This window comes from Cyanistes caeruleus, chromosome Z, assembly GCF_971803275.1.
Source record: "Cyanistes caeruleus chromosome Z, bCyaCae1.hap1.1, whole genome shotgun sequence".
NCBI classification, from domain to species: domain Eukaryota; kingdom Metazoa; phylum Chordata; class Aves; order Passeriformes; family Paridae; genus Cyanistes; species Cyanistes caeruleus.
Genome location: NC_141732.1, coordinates 46589559 through 46608648, shown reverse-complemented (window position 1 = coordinate 46608648; position 19090 = coordinate 46589559). Strand labels below are relative to the sequence as shown.

General features: G+C 40.2%; 1 protein-coding gene across 4 annotated transcripts in view; it reads left to right on the top strand.

The window, feature by feature from the left end:
* The first annotated feature begins 16064 nt into the window (after window positions 1–16064).
* Window positions 16065–19090, top strand: part of VPS13A (vacuolar protein sorting 13 homolog A) — a 112559-nt gene continuing 109533 nt past the window's right edge. For 3 of the 4 annotated variants that reach the window (XR_015281028.1, XM_086869255.1, XM_086869256.1), the window contains exon 1: window positions 16066–16255. Coding sequence is in view for 3 of the 4 variants with exons in the window: in XM_086869255.1 (XP_086725381.1) it covers window positions 16156–16255 (100 nt within the window). In the remaining variant the exon portion in view is untranslated. Of the gene's footprint in view, window positions 16256–19090 lie in introns of all 4 variants that reach the window. The other variant, XM_086869257.1, reaches the window with a different exon arrangement.

The following is a 19090-nucleotide window of genomic DNA, read 5'->3' as shown; positions in this document are numbered from 1 at the left end:
ATTCTGCAGGCTAAAGGCCATGCCAGCAAGTGTATTTCAACACCAATTGCCTCCAAGTTCATTAACTAAAGGTCATAATTGAATACAGAAAGAACCAAAATTCTTTTGTGAGCAAAGTGATTGCAGGAACTGCCAAAAATATATGTAAACACAGAATGGGGGGTAAAACATTATTACAAAAGATCTAATAGAAGCATCTCAGGGACCTAGCAAATGCCAACTATTTCATACAATCAATTTTTTGTAATTAAACAACCATCAAATGCCCAGTGGTGCTGGGATAACAGCACTGACAAGTCAGAGAAATAAAAGTGATGTGGAAAAGAAGGAATTTGCAAATAATCAGGACCTCACGCATTTTCATTATGAATCTCCTATCAGCATAACTTCTCTGTCATTCAGTAGTCTGACCAAAGCATGATCCTCCTGCAAAATCAATAGGTGAAACTTGCAAATTTGTTGGCTCACTAAAAATGCGTGGAGATTATTTAAATAAAACAGTGGAAACAATTTTGCTTTTGAAAGCAAGAGGATTAATAATATTGTTTTTAACTTGGTCTCACATCTATCTGAAGACCAGTTTCTGCAATTTTTAAGTGCACTGGTGTAATACTCAGCTGTCTGGCAGGAGACACCAATACTGAAGCTGAAAATAAATTATTAGACTACAAAAAAGAACTTCACTCATGCTTTTGAAACCTTGAATATTTAGGAAAGAATTCCAACAAGATAAATGAAAAAAAATACTTGAAGAAGATACAAAGAGAATGTAGGAAAATCTTGGGCAACCAGTGAGGACATGAATTTTTGTACAGTAAGTGTAAATGACTGATGATTTGAACAAAGTTTTGTTGGGATGTGGGCAACTGAAATGTATTTAAAATGAAAAATATGTGTTATTAAAGAGATGAAAAAATGACACCAGGTTTTAAAATACGTTTGGGCTGCAGACTTGAGATTTCTTCTTGCAATTGGCAGGCTGAGAAAAAAAGCACGAAAAATATGAATGTACATATAACAGTACTGTTTCTTAACATATATCTCTTCACTGAGATTAACCTGGTATCAAGAAAATACCAATCAAGAAAATCAAGAAAAAAAGTTTTGATACTGGCCAAAGGGGCCTTCTAGATTTTTGGCACTTCTTTACACTCTCTAAAGACAAAAATCTTTTATAGTCTTTTCCAGTAGTGAAGCTAGAGATGATAAATTTGTTTCAAGGTTACTGCATACATTTGATGGAACATCTGCATCTTAAAACATTTTTAAAATTTATTTTCAAATGTATCATATTCTCAGGTGGTAAAACCCATTTTCTGTGTAGATGTCTTTGAACAACAGAAACTGTGGTACATTTGCTTATGTCATTATCACCCCACTGATTAAGTAATCTAAAAAAAAAATTGTGATATTACAAAAGTGAATTACTCTCCAGAGGCTTTATATTCCACTGTGTACTAAGAAATTAATTTGAATGGGAATAGGAAAGACTGTGGAATAGAGTAATAACGGTAATGATCGATAAGGTAAACCAAAAATAGAAGAGACATAAGAATGAAACATTAGTAGACATCAGAATTCATCATTCATATAGTTAAGAAATCAACTGAGATGTTCTCATGTTTCACTGATACGAATTCATTATGTGGGTTAGGGGTTTTTTCTCATTAGAAAAAATATGCCTCCAAAATCAAGGTCTAACTTGTTTACATTTCTGCAACTTTGTAGTTGCTCAGAAGCAAATACAACAACACTAGTGTAGATGTAGTATTTGTTGAGTAATACATGTTCTTATTTTAGGGATTTGTAAAGAGGGCGACCATACATATCAGCTGTAAAGAGACAAATGTAGCACAAAGAGTTATCGACTTTATGAGCTAGGAATCTTGATACTGCTTGACACTCATTCTCAATTACCTCAATTACCATTCTCAATTGTTCCACCTGTTGATTGAACAGCACTAGAAAATATCTCAAGTAAATTAATAGATTTTGTGAACTCACTGAGGTGCAAGAAGAATGCTCTAAAGAAACTGACCCTTTTCACCAGACCAAGGTGGTCAGAGCCCAGTCTGGCCTTAAATTCTGCTGGGGACTGGGCATTCACGGCTTTTCTGCACAACCTGTTCCAGTCCCTCACCACCCTCACTGTAAAGAATTTCTTCCAATGTCTAACATAAACCTCCTTCAGCTCAAACCCATTTCCTCTCATCCTATTATTACACACCCTTGTAAAGAATCCCTTCCCTGTTTTCTTGCAGGCCCTCTTCAGGTACTGCAAGGCTGCTATAAACTCTTCCTGGAGTCTTCTCCAGACTGAACCACCCCATGTCCCTCAGCTTGCGGTCATGGGAAAGGTGTTCCAGCCCTGTGATCAATGTAATGGCTCTCCCTGGACTTTTTCCAGCGGATCCTTGTCTTTCTCAGGTTGGAGATTACAGAGCTGGATGCAGGTGGGGTGTCACCAGAGCAGAAGGATACACTTCCCTCCCTCATCCTGCTGGACACGCTACCTTTGATGCAGCCCAGGATACAGTTTGCTGTCTGGGCTGTGGGCACACAGTGATCTTTTCATCCACAAACACCCACAAGTCTTTCTTCTCAGGGCTGTCTTCAATCCGTTTCCCACTCAGACTGTACTTATGGTTGGAATTGCACCAACTCAGGTGGAAGACTTTGTGCTTTGTTGAACTTCATGAGATTTATATGGGCCCATCTCTGAAGCCTGTCACAGTCCGTCTGAATGGCATCCCTTCCCTCCAGTAAGTCAACCATACACACAGCTTGGTGTTGTTGAAGAAGTTGCTGAGGGTGCATTTGAATCCCCCTGTCCATGTTGCCAAGAACAGTGCTGGTCACAATATATGTTATGAAAGAACATATCTTAGACCTGCATATTTATTTGGGATAATGGGTTTATTTTAGAATCATTGTTACAGCATTGTTACATTAGGAAGTGAGAGAAGTTTCTTGCAGTTTCACCAATCACACAGTAAACCAGAGAATCAAACCAATTGACTCAATTGATCAAACTAATTAATTAGCAGAAAAAAATGTGGAATTACTTCCTGTCTAAATCTGATAACTTCTCTCTAAAACAGGAAGGTCTTGAAGGATCAATCAAAAAGGTTGTGGTACTTCCTCTACTGAATTTAATTTTGGAAATAAATCACACCTAATTTTCAACATGACCTATCTTTTATAACCAGGTAGGTATAACAATTCTTATTCTTCTTCAATCTTTTAATCAATAATTTTGATGGGTGATACTGTCATTGAAGACACTTGAATATTTACGCTTTTCAAACCACTATATTTTAATCTATTTTTCTACCAGCTGGGTGGCATTCAAATCCCTCAACAAATAAGAAAGGAGCCAAGAGAAAAATAATACTAATACTCTCTTATCTCTTATCCATGGTAATTTATATCAAATCTGGACCATTTTTCTCTCCTGAACTTTACCAAGATCTGTTAAGCTATCTGATCAAAGCTAGCCTTAACATGTGTCCCAGTAGGTAATTTCCAGAAAGGATTTAAAATTATTCCAGTGAGTTGCTCTGGCCAAGTGTACTATTCTAATTAAATTGCATAGAGAGTGTAGTTTGTGTTTCTACCTACCTTTCCACAAGCTAACATTATAAACAGTACTTATAATCCAGAAAGAAAACACTAAACCTCCAGCACCTCTACCTGCTGATTCAACCCTGTCTACCCTGCTAAAAAAAAAATAGGCTGATACACTGAGAAGAATTAGACCTCAGCTTTAAGTGTTCCCACCAAGATCCATGGAAGCACTACCCTCATTCTCAACTATCCTGAAATCAACGTAAAAGGTTATCTTCAATCACCATTAATACTTCCAGCCATTAACATGCCTATTCAGAAACAGCATCTATCTTGCAAACATGTGCTGCAAAAAGCTCCAGAAATGGCAGTATGAGAAAAACATCACTATACATGTGGGTTTGTATTTATGTGTTCAACAGATCATGCACACTGACAACCCTTCACAGCATTAGTCCTTTCAAATGAATAAATCTGTTTGAAATGGATTAGCCCACTTACTTCCCTGTGCAAGAATAATGGTACTGATACAAATGTAAATTAGGTCTTTCCTGTTACACATCACATTCAAAGCAAATGCTTGCATTACAAAGGATATTGATTTGCTCTGAAGGTGTGAAGAGGTTCAGTGGCACAAAATTCTAATCAACACTTGCTGCCATCTTCTGGTTTCCTAAAAATCCACAAAAAGTACTTCTCTTCAAACCCAAATACTTCTTTGGTACAAACATAAAACTAAATGTCACTAATCTACTTTCCAATTTCATAAAAATCGTATCTCACAGGTCCAATTCTACAAAACACGTACATGAAATTTTGAAAACAACAAAGAAATAGGAATTAGGGAAAAATATTATTAATGCATAGATGCTAAAAAGAATATATTTGGTAAGTTTTAAGAGACAGATCTGCTTTATTATATAATGCCATTTATGATACACATACAATTTCCTTGTAATTTCTTTCTAATATATTACATGTATTGGTAACATGTATTTGTAACTTAAATTTGTATAAAAAGTAGATTTAGCAACAAATACACCAAAACAAAGTAAAACACGCTTTGGGCTTAAGCCCTTTTGACACTCAGAGCACACTATGCTTTTGGACATTTAAGGTCAACCTTAATGCAGTACTAGAAGTGGAAGGGGAAATCTGAAAAATTCTAAAGCAGCTTTCAAGGCCCAAATCAACTACAATTTAGCAGGGCAGCATGAAATGGGAGACAAGGCCATAAATTCTGAGGTTCAAAACATCAGAAGACATGGGAGTATAAAACAATGACACAAAGGTTTGCCAGCTAATTATAAATAAGCTAGATCTGAAAATAGACTAGGACCTTTATTTCTAGGAAAATAGATTAATTAATGTGCACATACAACCAAGTTAATAGTCTGGTAATCCAAAATGCATGCATGATAACGTACCACAGTTTATGAGCATATGATTTTCTTTAGCATGGTGACCATTTCAAACCTACCCTGTTCAGTTTGAAAATAATACTTTCAATAAATCACTTTTATGGTGGGATAGGAGTGTCCTATTGGATGCTTACAGGCAGGACAGAAGAGGCTGGGAGGTGGCATTTCATGTAAAGACAATAACAGAATCTATGAAGTTTACAGTTGACAATGGCACAGAATCAAGGGATTAACAAATAATGTAGATGTCATTGTGGGAGCCTGCTACAGACCTCTTAGCCAGGACAATAATGCTGACAAATTGTTCTTTGAGGAACTAAAGGACACATCCTGTCCAAGTCCAATCCAAGTCAGCTGCCCTTGTCCTTGTGGCAGACTTCAAATTGCTAGAAATCAACTGAGAGCATCACACAGATGGTACAATCCGGGCCAGAAGATTAATAAAAAACCTGGATGACTATCACCCTGAAAATTCAGTTTTCTGAGCTTGCTGACATAGTTTTCTAAAGACTTTCCCAGGACAGTAACTGCAAACTTAAATATGTGTACATTCTTTCTGATACAGGTCCTTTGATAGACATCTCTCATGGCTAGTGCAGTTAGGAAGGTGTTATCCTGACCATCCAATCCCTGGCTGTGGTCAGAAACCTATAAATTCTGAGAGGAGAAATAAAGTTCTCTCTTCCTTTCACCACACCTCGAGCTGTGTTTGTGTGGCCTATTTCATGTCCAGCAGCAACAGGTGACAACTTTATAAGAGAGATTCTAAGCCAGCTGACTCAGAATCAGAGAATCATGGAATCATAAAATATGCTGGGTTGGAAGGCACCCATCAAGATCATCAAGTCCAAATCCTGGCCCTATGTAGGACACCCCAAGAATTGTACTGTGTGCCCAAGAGCATTGCACAAATGCTTCTTGACAAAGGGAGGGTTGGTGCTGTGATCACTTCCCTGGGGAGCCTCTTTCAGTGCTCAAGCACACTCTAGTGAAGAACCTTTTCCTAATATCCAACCTAAACCTCCCCATTTCAGCTTCATGCTATTTTATTGAGTCCTATTGCTAGTCACAGACAGAAGAGGTCAATGTCTGCCCTTCCTCTTCCCTTCATGGGGAAGTTGCAGACAATAATGAGGTCTGTCCTCAGTCTCCTCTTCTCTAGGCTGAACAGACCAAGTGACTTTAGTCACTCCTCATATGGCTTCACCTCAAGGTCCTTCACCGTCTTTGTAGCTTTCTTTGGATGCTCTCTAATACTTCCAATATCTTATATTGTTTGCAGTGCCCAAACCAGCCCCCAGCACTTGAGCTGAGGCTGCCCCAGCTCAGAGCAGAGCAGGACAATCCCCTCCCTTGCCCCGATGGTGATGCTGTGTCTGATGCCCCCCAGGACAGGGTTGGCCCTCCTGGCTGCCAGGGCACTGCTAGCTCATGTTCAGCTTTCTGTCAAACAGGATCCCCAGGTCCCTTTCTGCAGGGCTGCTGTCTCATTTCCCAGTCTGTCTGTACATCCCAGATTGCACCATCCCAGGTGCGGAATCCAGCCCTTTCCCTTGTTTGACTTCTGTCCTAGTTTAGGGCAAATCAGGAAGGAAAACTCCAAATGGGGATCTCCACAGGGAAATGCCCCTCCCCACCAACGGGTCCGGGAAAAGGAAAAAAAAATTCTGTGGAGAGAAGTGGAAAAAGCTGTTTATTTAACAGAAATTGAGTAATATTAAATAATAAAACCTCTTGCTGTTCGATGGGATGGTAAGTCTAGGAAGAAAAGTCTTTTTTCATGTGGTGTAGCTCGGCTCACTCAGGTTCTTATCAGTCCCTCCAGCGCTGGAAAAGTGCCGAGGCCCAGGCCCCGGTGGGCCACAGGCGTGAGCTCCCGGGGTTTGGCTGGGTGTTCAGTCCAGAGCAGGCTTGCACAGATCCAAGAAAATTGGAAACAAACAAAGGTCCAGGGAACTCCTCTGCCTCAGCTAGCTAAAACTAACTAAAAGTCAGAGAGAAGCTCTGTCCCGCTGTCTGTCCGTGCTGCAGACAACACAGTCCAGCAGCGGGGTGTGTGGGAGTGATGTTTTCCTTAACACACTGCGCGCTTCTTCTTTCCCCTCTCTTGCTCTCAGAGCCAGTCTTAAAGGTGCAGAACTCAATATATAACATAAACTGGACGATTGGGGATACCAGTATCATAAAGTCATCCCAGGACAACTTCATAAGGCTGGTGATTTATGAAGTCAAACTTTAACAGCCCTTTAATATGTCGCGGTCTCTCTGGAGTGCCATTGTCGTACAAGTGCCCATACACATTTGCTATAAAAACACTCGCACACAGAACTGCAGGATTCAGGTTTGCCATTTGAGCCATGCAGTCCAAGTATGTTCATTTAGAGCAACAGAGTGAATAACACTGCTGAAAGACTGCAGTTATAGTAGGAAGGAAGGCATAGCAGTGATAGCTCTAGTCCCTCTGGACTGAGTAGAGATGGCTAGCTGATGCCTCATTTCAGTAGGGGCAGTCATGGTTCACATTCAGATGTAACTTTGAAGAAGTGTTTTGCAAGGGCTTATCTCCAGGGACTCTACAAAGAGAGCCATACATATCAACAACTTTTCAAAAGGGGACACAAATGTGACATTAGTCCCTAAGACTTCTAGAAATTATTTTTAGTATCTGCATTCTCTTAATTATCCTGTAGACATGCATAACATGCAGAATAAACATGCAAGAATATATTTGCAATAAGTTCTATCGTCTCTTTTACATGTGGCACCTAAGAATAAACATGGGAAAATCACATAATCTTTATTTAATTCCATATAGATAATACCCATTCAATGCTAGATGATTGCTGTCCTGCCAAGGGTGCTTTACAAACACTAATTCCACCCCAACTATTCAAGGCTTAGTCCAAACGCAACTACTTTCATGTTGTGAAAATTCACATTTTCCATGTGCACCTCATTTAAAAAGGAAAATATAATAATTTGAAATTATTAATATTAACTGTAATTATTTTTTGAATGTAAACTATCACAAAATCCTTTGAGCCCAACAATCCAATGCGTGTTGGAAACAGCACAGAAATCTGCGTACAGCCACCAGATGGTGCCACCTCCATCACTTAAGGGAGAGAGATCTCTCCCCCACTCCGAATGTGCTTCACATAACCAGCAAAATCGTTCATTCGCTCTGACTCCTGCTATCATGTGAGTAAAAAACCAAATGCCAGTTTCAATATCCAGAGTGACCACTATGGTTAGGACTTCTCACTAGCTTTTGAGCTTTGTCACTCTCTCTGTCTTTTCTGCAAAACAATCACAGCAATGCACACTTCATGATAAAGACTTGTATTTCTGGTTTGATATGCTGGTTTTGGCATGCTGGTTTTGACTGAGATAGGGCTAATTTTCTTCACAGTAGCTGGCGTAGGGTTAAGTTTTGGATATGTGCTGGAAACATTGTTGCTAACTCAGGGATGTTGTATTTACTGCCAGCAGGGCCTACACAGAACTTTTCTGCTCCTCACAGCACCCCACCAGCGAGTGGGCTGGGGATGCTCAAGGAGCTGAGAGAAGACATAGCCAGGACAACTGAACCAAACTGAACAAAGGGATATTCCTTTGGGTATCTGCTGGGGAAGAAGGAAGAAGTGGGGACTTGTCTTCCGATGTCACTGCTACGTGTGATGGAGCCCTGCTTTCCTGGAGGTGGTTGAACACCTCCTTGTCCATGGATAGTGATGAATTAATTCCTTGTTTTGCTTTGCTTGAGTGCATGGTTTGTGCTTTACTTATTAAACTGTCTTTACCTCAGCTCATGAGTTTTCTCACTTGCGATTCTCTCCATCCTGCTGCAGGGGAGTGAGTGAGCAGGTGGGTGGCGCTTAGTTGCCAGCTGGGATTAAACCTTGATGTTTGGTCAACTGAAACAGGTGAAAAAATATTTTACCATATGCTGACTGGTCGCTCTATTAGGAATGGCTGGGAAGAATGACACAGACTCTCTAGGGAGTCGATTAGGAGAATTTCTCATAGTTTATTATTTCAGCTTTGCTTTATAGACTGATACGTGGAAAGTACAGAAAGGAAACTCTTATTGGTTAGCAAACCACTACATCACCATCATTGGTCAGTGGGGCACCCTACCCCCTGACTTTCTACTGCAAAGAAAACAAAGGACAGATAACAACACCTGCAAGGATGTTTTCTGTCTTTGAGGATTGTTTTGAATCCTCCTTATGAATTCCCAGGCTACTTTCTCAGGCTGGGCTGAGAAAGCTATGTTGCCTGTAAATTCTACAGGCTCTCTGCTGCCTGCTCCAGAGCTAGCATCCACACTGACCTTCAGATCTGACACCACACACATTCTCTCTCACCTCCCTTCCTACTTTCCCCATCAAGGCATCATTTAGCAGACTCAAGAGTCTTACAGATCGAATCTAGCATTCTGACTACTGTTTGACAACTACGGCTGCTACCAGCCTTGAGCATTACCAGTGTGCAGCCGCATTAGCACCATGATATCACCTGACAGAGGTTCAGTAGCACAACAGAAGTGGAAATGCAGTACAGAAGTACAGGCTTCATTGAAGACTAGTGCTTTGTGTTTAATTAAAACATAAATAAGATGTTAAATAATTACATATTGTGTATGATATGTAGCAAAGTTCCACACATTGGGCAGAATATGCAGCATGTTGTGAGTATTTGTCTGTGTAGCACAGTGGGAATGTGCACTGGGGTTGAATACATGAAGCTGTGTTGTAATAGAAAAAATAAAAAGATGAGGATGGTCAGTAAGTTCTGTGAATTGATTTCTTGAAACTAAGGAAATAACATATACCTGCTCTTTGTAACAAAAAAGAGGTCTGAGTCATACAAAACATCAGATAGTGTGCCCTGAGCAGCTCTGTCAATAGTATTTGTATCCTTAAAATAATAATTTTATTTACGCATTCTCTTGTGCAAATCTGTTATGTCAAATACAGATTACTTGTATTTTTAGTATTCAGAGTTGCCCTATTGGGTTCCTGATGCCATTTATACTGGAATAAGTGGCAGCACATTTGTTTACTTTGCTAATAAGAGAATCACTTGGAATGACACTAATGCTGCTCTTCCAAAACCAGAAAGTAAAACAAATGCTACTGCAAAACTTAGCTGTTCGGGAACTTTAGAGTATGTGTGATGGTCTCTAGGGAAGTGCTACTTTTACAGTGAATTGCTAAAGTTGTCTTTAGCAATTTTGCCTTTTTTTCTGCCTTTTTTTTCAATTTGAACCCTTCAGAGTTGCTCTTTCCCCGTATTTTATCTATACTGGAACAGTATAACAGCTCTCAAAATCCTGTGAGAAATACATTAGGAATAGGTGTGACATGAGTCTAACAATTCAAAGGATGAAAGGCCTCAACATTTCAAGTGCTTTAATAGCGAAGCAACTGTTGTACTATGTGTGTTCAAATTGAGTAGCCTCATTCCCTTTTCACTGTCAACTCCATTTTTTTTATGTATATGATAACACTTAGGCTTCAGTGAAACTGCATACTTAAGGAGAGTAAAAGATGCTTTGATAGGCTTCAGTAATCAAAGACCTAGAAAAGTAGTGGAGCAAGAACTAGGGGTGGAGACAGCATCTCTCAAATGGCATAAATCAAAGAAGGGGTCCTTTATCTGTGAACTTTTTGGATGGACTACTGGTTGTTCATTATATATACATGTATAAAACTGTAAATCCTTTAAACCAATTTGATGGGAAAAAATACTGCTATTATTAAAAAAGTGTCAAAAGTTTTTGTCTGTCTGAAACCATAATCCATAAGTTTGGAATTATATATCAGCATGTTTTTTTGTGTGTTAATTTTTTTGGGAAAAAACCCAACCTGACTATATGTCTGTAGGACCTCTTCATATTGTTTCAGTCTCCATTCAGATTTTTTCTCTTTTGCAGGCTCTTAACTTACAACAATTCTACATAATTCCCTCAAAGAAAAACATTTCTCCTTCCATCACTTGTAAACCCTGGATATATGCCTACTCTGAGAAGGATAAACTGCAAAATCCATGAATAATGCTTATGTGAGAAGATGATGGGGTAGAAAGATAAAGGTATGGAACTCCCAGGGGAAAATACAGTTGCTACTGCCCAGATAGAATGTGGCCAGCATATCTGACCTTTCACACACAATACAGTCTCAGGGGAACTAAAGGAAGGGTGGAGTGGGACACCATGGCCAGACTCCGTTGACACCCTTGCAGAGGAGGGAGGAACTTGGTGGTACTTCCTAGCTGATAAAGTGCACAGCAGCTGAAAACAAAGAGAGATAAGGAAAAACGTCCAGCTGTTGAATCAGCAACTGTGGTGAAATCACTCTCCTTGGACTAACACATGCCCCCATCCCAAGGTTATGTCTGGTACTATACTGAGATACTATACTTGGAGGCTGCCAAGGTACAGCCACCCCTCACTGAGTAGGATGATTATACTCACTTAAGCTCCACCAAAATGTAAAGAAATAGTATAAATATGAGTTAAGAATGAGAAGAAGTAAGCGAAGACTCCATTGTAACTTCTGGGATTAATTGATAGGTTTCATCCTAATACCTCTGTTCAAAATAATACAGAACTATGCCTACTAGAAATGCAAGTATTCTACTTTATTTCATATCTGCTCAAAGGGAAGATGATGCCCTTTATCAAGATAAAATTTTTCGATTAATAATAATTTCTGGCAGTAAATTTATTTTGATTGAAATCAGGGTTTTACTTGTAATGACTTGTGTTGCCTCACACATACTTTGATGAGTAAAGAAAAAGGCAAGGACATGTAACAAAATATGCTCAGTGTCAGTTTTAAGTTTATTCTGCAATGCTATTTCCAGATGGTAAGACACGTGTATTACTTTGCACATGCCAACGAAGTATTTCCAATCATGATTTTTTTTCTAAGTCATATTGCTTTTTAGTGCTTATAAATGATTTACCAAATGTGAAATGAAATTCAAATTCAGATATCTGGTGTAAATTTTATATATTTAAATGAAATATGAAGACAGTATTCATAATGTTAAGTATGGTACTTCATGAGATTTTAAATTAACTAGAAGATCTCCCAGTATGCCAAATCTATTAGAGAGACATGTTTTACCTACTGCCATGTCAGACTACAATTCTGAACAAAGCATGAAGATCAGGGTCTTCTCAGAGATAATGATGAAAAGGCTAGTGGACTTCTAAAGTTTCTATTTTACCAAACCACTGAATGCACTCCTTTGATGATGACAGGAAGAATATAATTACTCTCTAGTTTATTCCTTGAACTGCAAGGACTGGCTTTAAAATTTTGTTGAAGTGTTTTATTGATAAGAAGACCTTCGTGTTTTTATTGCATAGCATGAGTAGGTAAAAAATTGAGAGGTTTTTTTTTTTGAGTTCAAAATCTTTAAGCAGTTCATGCTCAGTGTGACAGACTTACTAAGATTGACACACATTTTAGCACTAACTACATTGCAGCACGTGTAACTGAAGGACTGTACAACTTACACATTTCACCTTGTACTGAGAAAAAGTTTGTGTAAGTAGAGCAAACATTCCACCATAATTCAGCTGATTTTGAAGGAGATTCAAAACCAGATGACTCTGAAAGATTTAGAAACAAGGCACCCCTGTGGTATGTGGTTTTGTTGCAGTTACATTCTAAAATTCTCCAAGAAATAGTTCAAAATTTTTGAAAGCCCTGCAAGATTAGGCTTTTGGGTTTTCAGGGACACACTAAGGAGGTTCACAGTTCATCCAGCTCTAGTAACTGCACTTCACACTTCTTTGAATTAAAAGCATTTTGAAAGCACTATCTGCAACATGGAAGAAACAAGAATAAGAACATTCATATTTATAGACATGAATATACAGAGAATCATGGCAGTATGCCTAAAGTTAAGTAACTTCATTAAACACTGGAAATTAAAAGTTTTTTGAGGAGAGTAAAACCAAGGAGAAACATCTTTTACACTGGATTCTGTTTTGTTGTTTGGTTTTTTGTTGTCTTTTTTTTTTTTTTTTAATGAGAAAATCTACTTTCCTGAACTCTAATATGCGGCTGAGAAGGATGCTTGTGATTGTCCTGAAGCAGAGGTGCTTCCCAGGGTGGGGCCCATTGGAGGTTTTCTCCCAGATTTGCCCTAAACCAGGACAAGAGGACAACACTTACCCTGCAGATGACCTGCTGTCCTGGCAGATCTGTGGGGTCCTGAGTCACTTCAATAGAAGTCTTAGCAGTCTTCACACAGAAGGTAGCAGAAAGTTGACATGGAATCCCTCATTGTCACAGAGAAGTCTGCGGCCTCCAGGCTCAGCTTGCACAAATTCTATGAGCAGGAAACCCAGAAACTTTGTTGCTAACATCCAGCCACATTTTACACAGCTTTGTTACAGGCGTGAAGTGCCATCAAGCACTTCAGAAGCTCTGGTTACAAAAGTGGGAAAAGCAGAGTTATTACTAATTTATTTCAATGGAGACTGCAGAACATACAGAACAAGAGTTCAAGTGAAAAAACTGCTGTCCATGTGGCTCTTATTGTCATGTTGGCTCTGATTGCGTCATGTATATAGAGTTAGTTCTAAAATTTTGTGGAAATGCCAGGGAGAAACTTTGGTTCATGGGACTGGACAGATGCCCCACAGATGGCCCACTGTTTGGTGCACCCTGTTCTTTACTTCTCAGATACCGATCCAGCCTGGGCTTGAAATTACACTGCTCCTGCTAGTGCTAGCTGTGGAACATGAAGAGGAATAAAAGGAAAAAAGATGGAACCCCATACCTTGATGGGCCTGAAAATGTTATGGATTTCTTAGCTGGTAAGAGTCACTAGTAAGAAACACATGCTTGTCCATGGTCACCTGCCCTAGGCCTAGCAGTTCATCAGCAGTAAGCAGTTTTTCTCAGGTGGAGAGCTTCTAGAATAGCTGGTTGCTGTGGAAGATTCACCCACACTTTGTGAATTCAAAAAATCCATCATACCATAAAATTTTCTTTGCAATAACAAAATAAAAATTGTATCACTTTGATCAAAAGAAACAGTACTTGACCTAGGACATTCCTGTTCCCCTGACTTCAGAATATGTTTTCCAGAATATTTGAACAAGACAAAGAAATTTTATCCACACCCCAAGGAGCTGTAGACTTACAAAGTAAAGTTACTTTGGGAAATTGAGTGGTTGAAAATACTCCTGAAGACACATAATGCCAAAGCCTAACTTTGGAATTATAAATGGACAGTAGTAGATTTGATATCTAGCTTTCCCACAACTAAATAGGAAGATACGTGACTGAGTCACAAAATAAAGCCTTATGTTTACACTTTTCTCTAGAGATAGCTTATAAGAAATATGTCTGGCTTTGTGAAAGAAATTTATAGAAAATCAGCTGCATAGTTATTCTCGTGTATGTGTATTAGTGCATGGGCACAGTTACATTTGGCATGCACAAGCTGCTGATCACATTTTGGTTTCATTGGTCCAATTAATCTCTTTCTAATGTAGTTGTGGTGGTGTGGTTTTGTTTTGTTTTTGTTTTTGTTTTTCCTGTACTGCTGTTTTTCAAAAGAAAAAGATGCTAAACCCAAGAACTGGAAATGCTGAGACTATAATTTTTCTAAACAATACAATGTAACTTCAGAGGAACCTAAGCCTCAATAAGGCAGTGCATTTTTTGTTTTTTGTTATCATTCTTCAGTATCAGTCTTTCCCCTTTCTTGTGTTAATAAAGGACAATATCATCCATGGTAAAAATGTATGTCTTTATATCAAGATACTTCTTTACAAATTATTTTATTCTGCATATTGGATGGATGCAAGGCTGGTGTGGCAGGTTGTGGTAAGCAGGCTTATAAATCCCATAGTGAAAGGAAAGGTCAGAAGTGGTAGGCAGCATTCTTTTATTTCTGTAAAAAGGAGTGAAAAGGTGTATAATATCTAGCAGTTTTCTCATTCCTTTTCCCGCAATGGTTTAATTTTTTACATTAAATACAACGATTAAGCAACACTGACAGAAGTGAGGTGTCTAGGAAGTCCAGCAGCTCACTTCAGTGATTCTCTGAAGCCACTGGCTGCGAAGGGCCTTCAGTCCTAGCAGTGAAAGTCTCTGGTGTTGGGACTGTGACTGTCAGGGAGCCTTATGAATGGCCAGACCTTAAAAAAACCTCGTGACTGCAGGGGTCCTCAGCATAGCCACTCAGGGCAAATATGGCTCAGTTATTTCCATGTGATTCAGCTGACACCCAAGCCAGAAAACAGACTAGGAGTCAAGCTCTTTGGAGAGATCAATTAAATTCTATTTGTTTTAGACACTATGCCAGTAATAGCTCAGCCATTTTTGAACAGCTCAAGAGATGCCAGAATTTCTACATTTGCCTAGCTTGGGGGAGAAAAATACTCAAAAACTGTCATGGCTATGCCACTTTTAAATCCTTTGGACAAACTGATGGGTTCATTCAGTGGAGAGCAAAAAGATAATTAAGGGACTGGAGTACTGCTCTTATGAGGGAAGGTTGAGGCAGTTGGGCCTGCTCAGCCTCAAGAACAGTTGACTGAGAAGAGACCTCATCAATGTCTGTTGAGTATCTGAAGGGAAAGTGTCAGTGGATGGATGCAGGCTCTGCTCGGTGGTGCTGGGCAACAGCACAAGAGTCAATGGGCACAAACGGATGTGAACAGGAAGCTCCGCCTGAACATGAGGAATAGCTTCTTTACTGTGTACTGATAAAGATCGCCCAGAGAGGCTATTGAGTCTCCCTCACTGGCGATATTCAAGAAAAACCTGGTCGCAATCCTGTGCCATGTGCTCTGGGATGACCCTGCTTAAGCAGGGAGTTGGGCCAGATGACCCCCTGTGCTCCCTTCCAACCTGATCCACTCTGTGATAACTTGTACCTTTACAAGAGCAGACAGCTAGAGCGCCTACGGAGCAACCCTGGGAAGAAAGGCCAGAGCCACGCGGACCTACGCAGCCCCTACAGGCTTCCGTAGCCTCGGACAAGCCGCGCCCCTTTCTCGCCGCGCCCGCAGCCGGGAGGGGCGGGGGCCGCACTGGGCCGCCCCCTCGAGCCGCGAGGCGGGGCGGGGACCGGCAGGAGCCAAGGCGGCGGCGCTGCTGCCGGGCGGCGGCGGCCGGGGGTCACGATGGTGTTTGAGTCCCTGGTCGTGGACGTCCTGAATCGTTTCCTTGGCGACTACGTGGTGAACCTGGACAGCTCCCAGCTGAAGCTGGGCATCTGGGGAGGTACGGGCCTGGCCCGCCGCGGGGGAGCCGCCTGCCTGTCCTCGTGCCGCCGCGTGCCTTCCTGCCCGGCCGGGCTCGCCCTGCCGCCCGCTCAAGGGAGGAGGCCGGGGTGGCGTCCCCTGGGCGCTGCCGGGCCGAGCCGGGCCGGGCCATCTGCCCACCCGACAACTCTGCCTCCGCTCCCCCTGCCCGGCCGCTTAAAAATAGCCGCGGGGGCGGTCAGGCGGGCGGGCTGGGGAGGCGGTGTCCGCGGAGCAGCCGGCTGCGGCAGCGGGGGGCGGCGGCGGAGCGGGAGGAGCTGCAGAACGGGGACAAGGAAAACCGGGCGAAGTGCTGGAGGCACATGAACGGCCCTCCTGTTTCGTTTTTCTGTACGGAGCCACCCGTGCTGTCTCCTAGCTGGGGACGGACTTTGGCTGGCCGCGGTCTCTCTGGTGCTCGCGGAAAGTTTGGGAATTAGTGGGCGGGAGCCTGACCTGGCTCTGGGAATGCGAAACTGGACTGGTTTATGGGCGTTTTCCATGCCCGGAAATAAACCGTGCATGGACGCCAAGGGTTTTTGACGGCATTTTAGCTACAGGGTTTTAGTGCTTGTGGGGGTGAAGTGGCCTTTCCGCGAACGGCAGTGACATCCCGTTTGTTCTTGGCGCTGTCATCTGTAGGTCTGGAATAGCTGTTATTTTTAGCCTTAAAGAACCAGGAGTAGATACTGCCTTCGGTGTTTACAGAGGCGGTGCCCAGCTGTGCTAGGCGAGGTAAGCAGTGGTCTGTAGAATTAAATTAACATACCAGTTCTGAGGGCAGTAAAGTGTTCTGTTTGAATGTGCACTCCTGAGGTTCCTTTAGTAAGGTGCCTAAAAGAAAACAGCACCAGAGGTCTGTCAGACACAGGCCATGAACAGATGCCTGTGCAGTGACCACTGCTGGCTCAGTTTCGAATGTGCATCCCAGATGTCTGCAGCATCAGCAAAAGCAAACGCAGAGGTTAGGGTTTTTTACAGCTGCATTTATACAGTGGGTGTGAAATATCCTCGAGGTATTTGCCTACCTACAATTCCATTCCTAGGCATTCATATACATTAACCAGATATTGTAAGCTTCTCCTGAAGCTTTTTTGCATCATGGACATTTTTGTTTTCATGCTTGTCTTCTGAAATCGTGTCCTTATTTATTTTCATTTCTGCAGAGAATTCATTTCTGAATTTTCCTTCAGATAGTCTAGCCATTTATAGTATCTTTGTAAAGTTCAGTGTCTGTAAGGAGTCTGAGAGCAACAGCACAGGTAACTGCTGAAGATATTGTACTAGTCCTTAACCTATAGCAGTAAGGCTTAATATTGCACATCTCTTACTGGTTAGTTGAGTTGTGTTTGAAATGTTTGACTAATTGCACCTTTCAGCAAAACTGTGTCAGACTGATTGCTTGATTTGTGTACTGAAGTTACCATAGTTTCTACTTTCTGTTCATCAAAAATAGACAGAATATTTAATGAAAAATGTGGAACACTGTATATGTTTTGGGCAATGTTTGTACATTAAAAAAAAGGTAAAAGCTTCTTTTTCCAGATCTTTAGGTTACTGTTGGTTAGTCATGGCACTTTATGCCTCTGTGAAACAACTGTTAACAGATTAGATGCACACTGTCTCAGTTTAAAAAAACTAAAAAGAAACTAAAACAAAACAACCCAACCAAAACAAAAACTGAAAAAACAACCTCAATTTTACTTTGAGGTTTTGATATTCAGCTATCATATTTTTTCATGTCTGTGGAACTTGGTTTTCTTGTTTATTATTTCATCTTTAAGAAGCTCTCATATTTTAGAGATTTTAGTATATTTTTATTTAAATTCAATTTATTGCTTCTCTAGTGCCTATGTACTAGAATAAAACTATTTTTTGCCTACATAGCTTGTTGACTTGTTTGTAGTGTATACTGATGTATGGAGCTACCTATGCTCTAAGAGAGTCAGAACTGCTGTGTAGCATTGGTGAGGCATCACCTGTGGAGTTTTATTTTTTCCTGGTCTACCACATGATGCTTTTTTTTTTTACTTAAATTGTGTTTAATGGTCTGTACATTTGCAATATTTCTTTCATTTCAAATATCTAAAAGGAGCTAGAAATTGCATTCTGCCATATAAAAGGCAGTGAGTATTAGTAATAACAGCAGTAGAATACTGTTTTTATTTGGAGTGCATCATTAATTAACAGATCCATACACTCACAATAGACTGCTCTAAAGTCTATTGATAATTTTTTTAGCTTGATAATTACTAAAATTCTACAACTAATGTATTTTTTAAAAAGTACTATTTTTGCCTTCATATTTTGTGTAGACTTAATAGTTTTTAATGCTGGTCTGCATGCTCTGAAAGCATTTCCATTACAGCTGTGTGTTTTCTTACAGTGTTTGTCTTTCTCTGACTTGCTAAATTTTACAGAAATGTTGTACTAGTAAAATTAAATTGTTTCAAATCCATCAAATTAAAAGAAAAAAAAAGGGAAGTTTTTTTTTTCTGTTTAATAAATCATCACTGCTTTTTGCTAGAGCGTTGCACAAATGATATATGTATATGTGTCTGTATTAATGTGTTAAGACTTTACATATATGTAATGTCTTAAGTTTTAAAAGGCATGTATTTTTTTGCCTCTGAATGATTAAAAACCCAAGTGATTTATTTTAAAAGGCTATAGGGAGCAAATCATGACCTTGTGGTATTTTATAGCTAGCCTGTCTAAATTAAGGCTGGTAACTTGTTTGTAGACTGAATATGTATAAATTTTACATATTTTTTTAGCCTCTGTAAATTGAAAGCTTTATTAATGACTTTTTAAT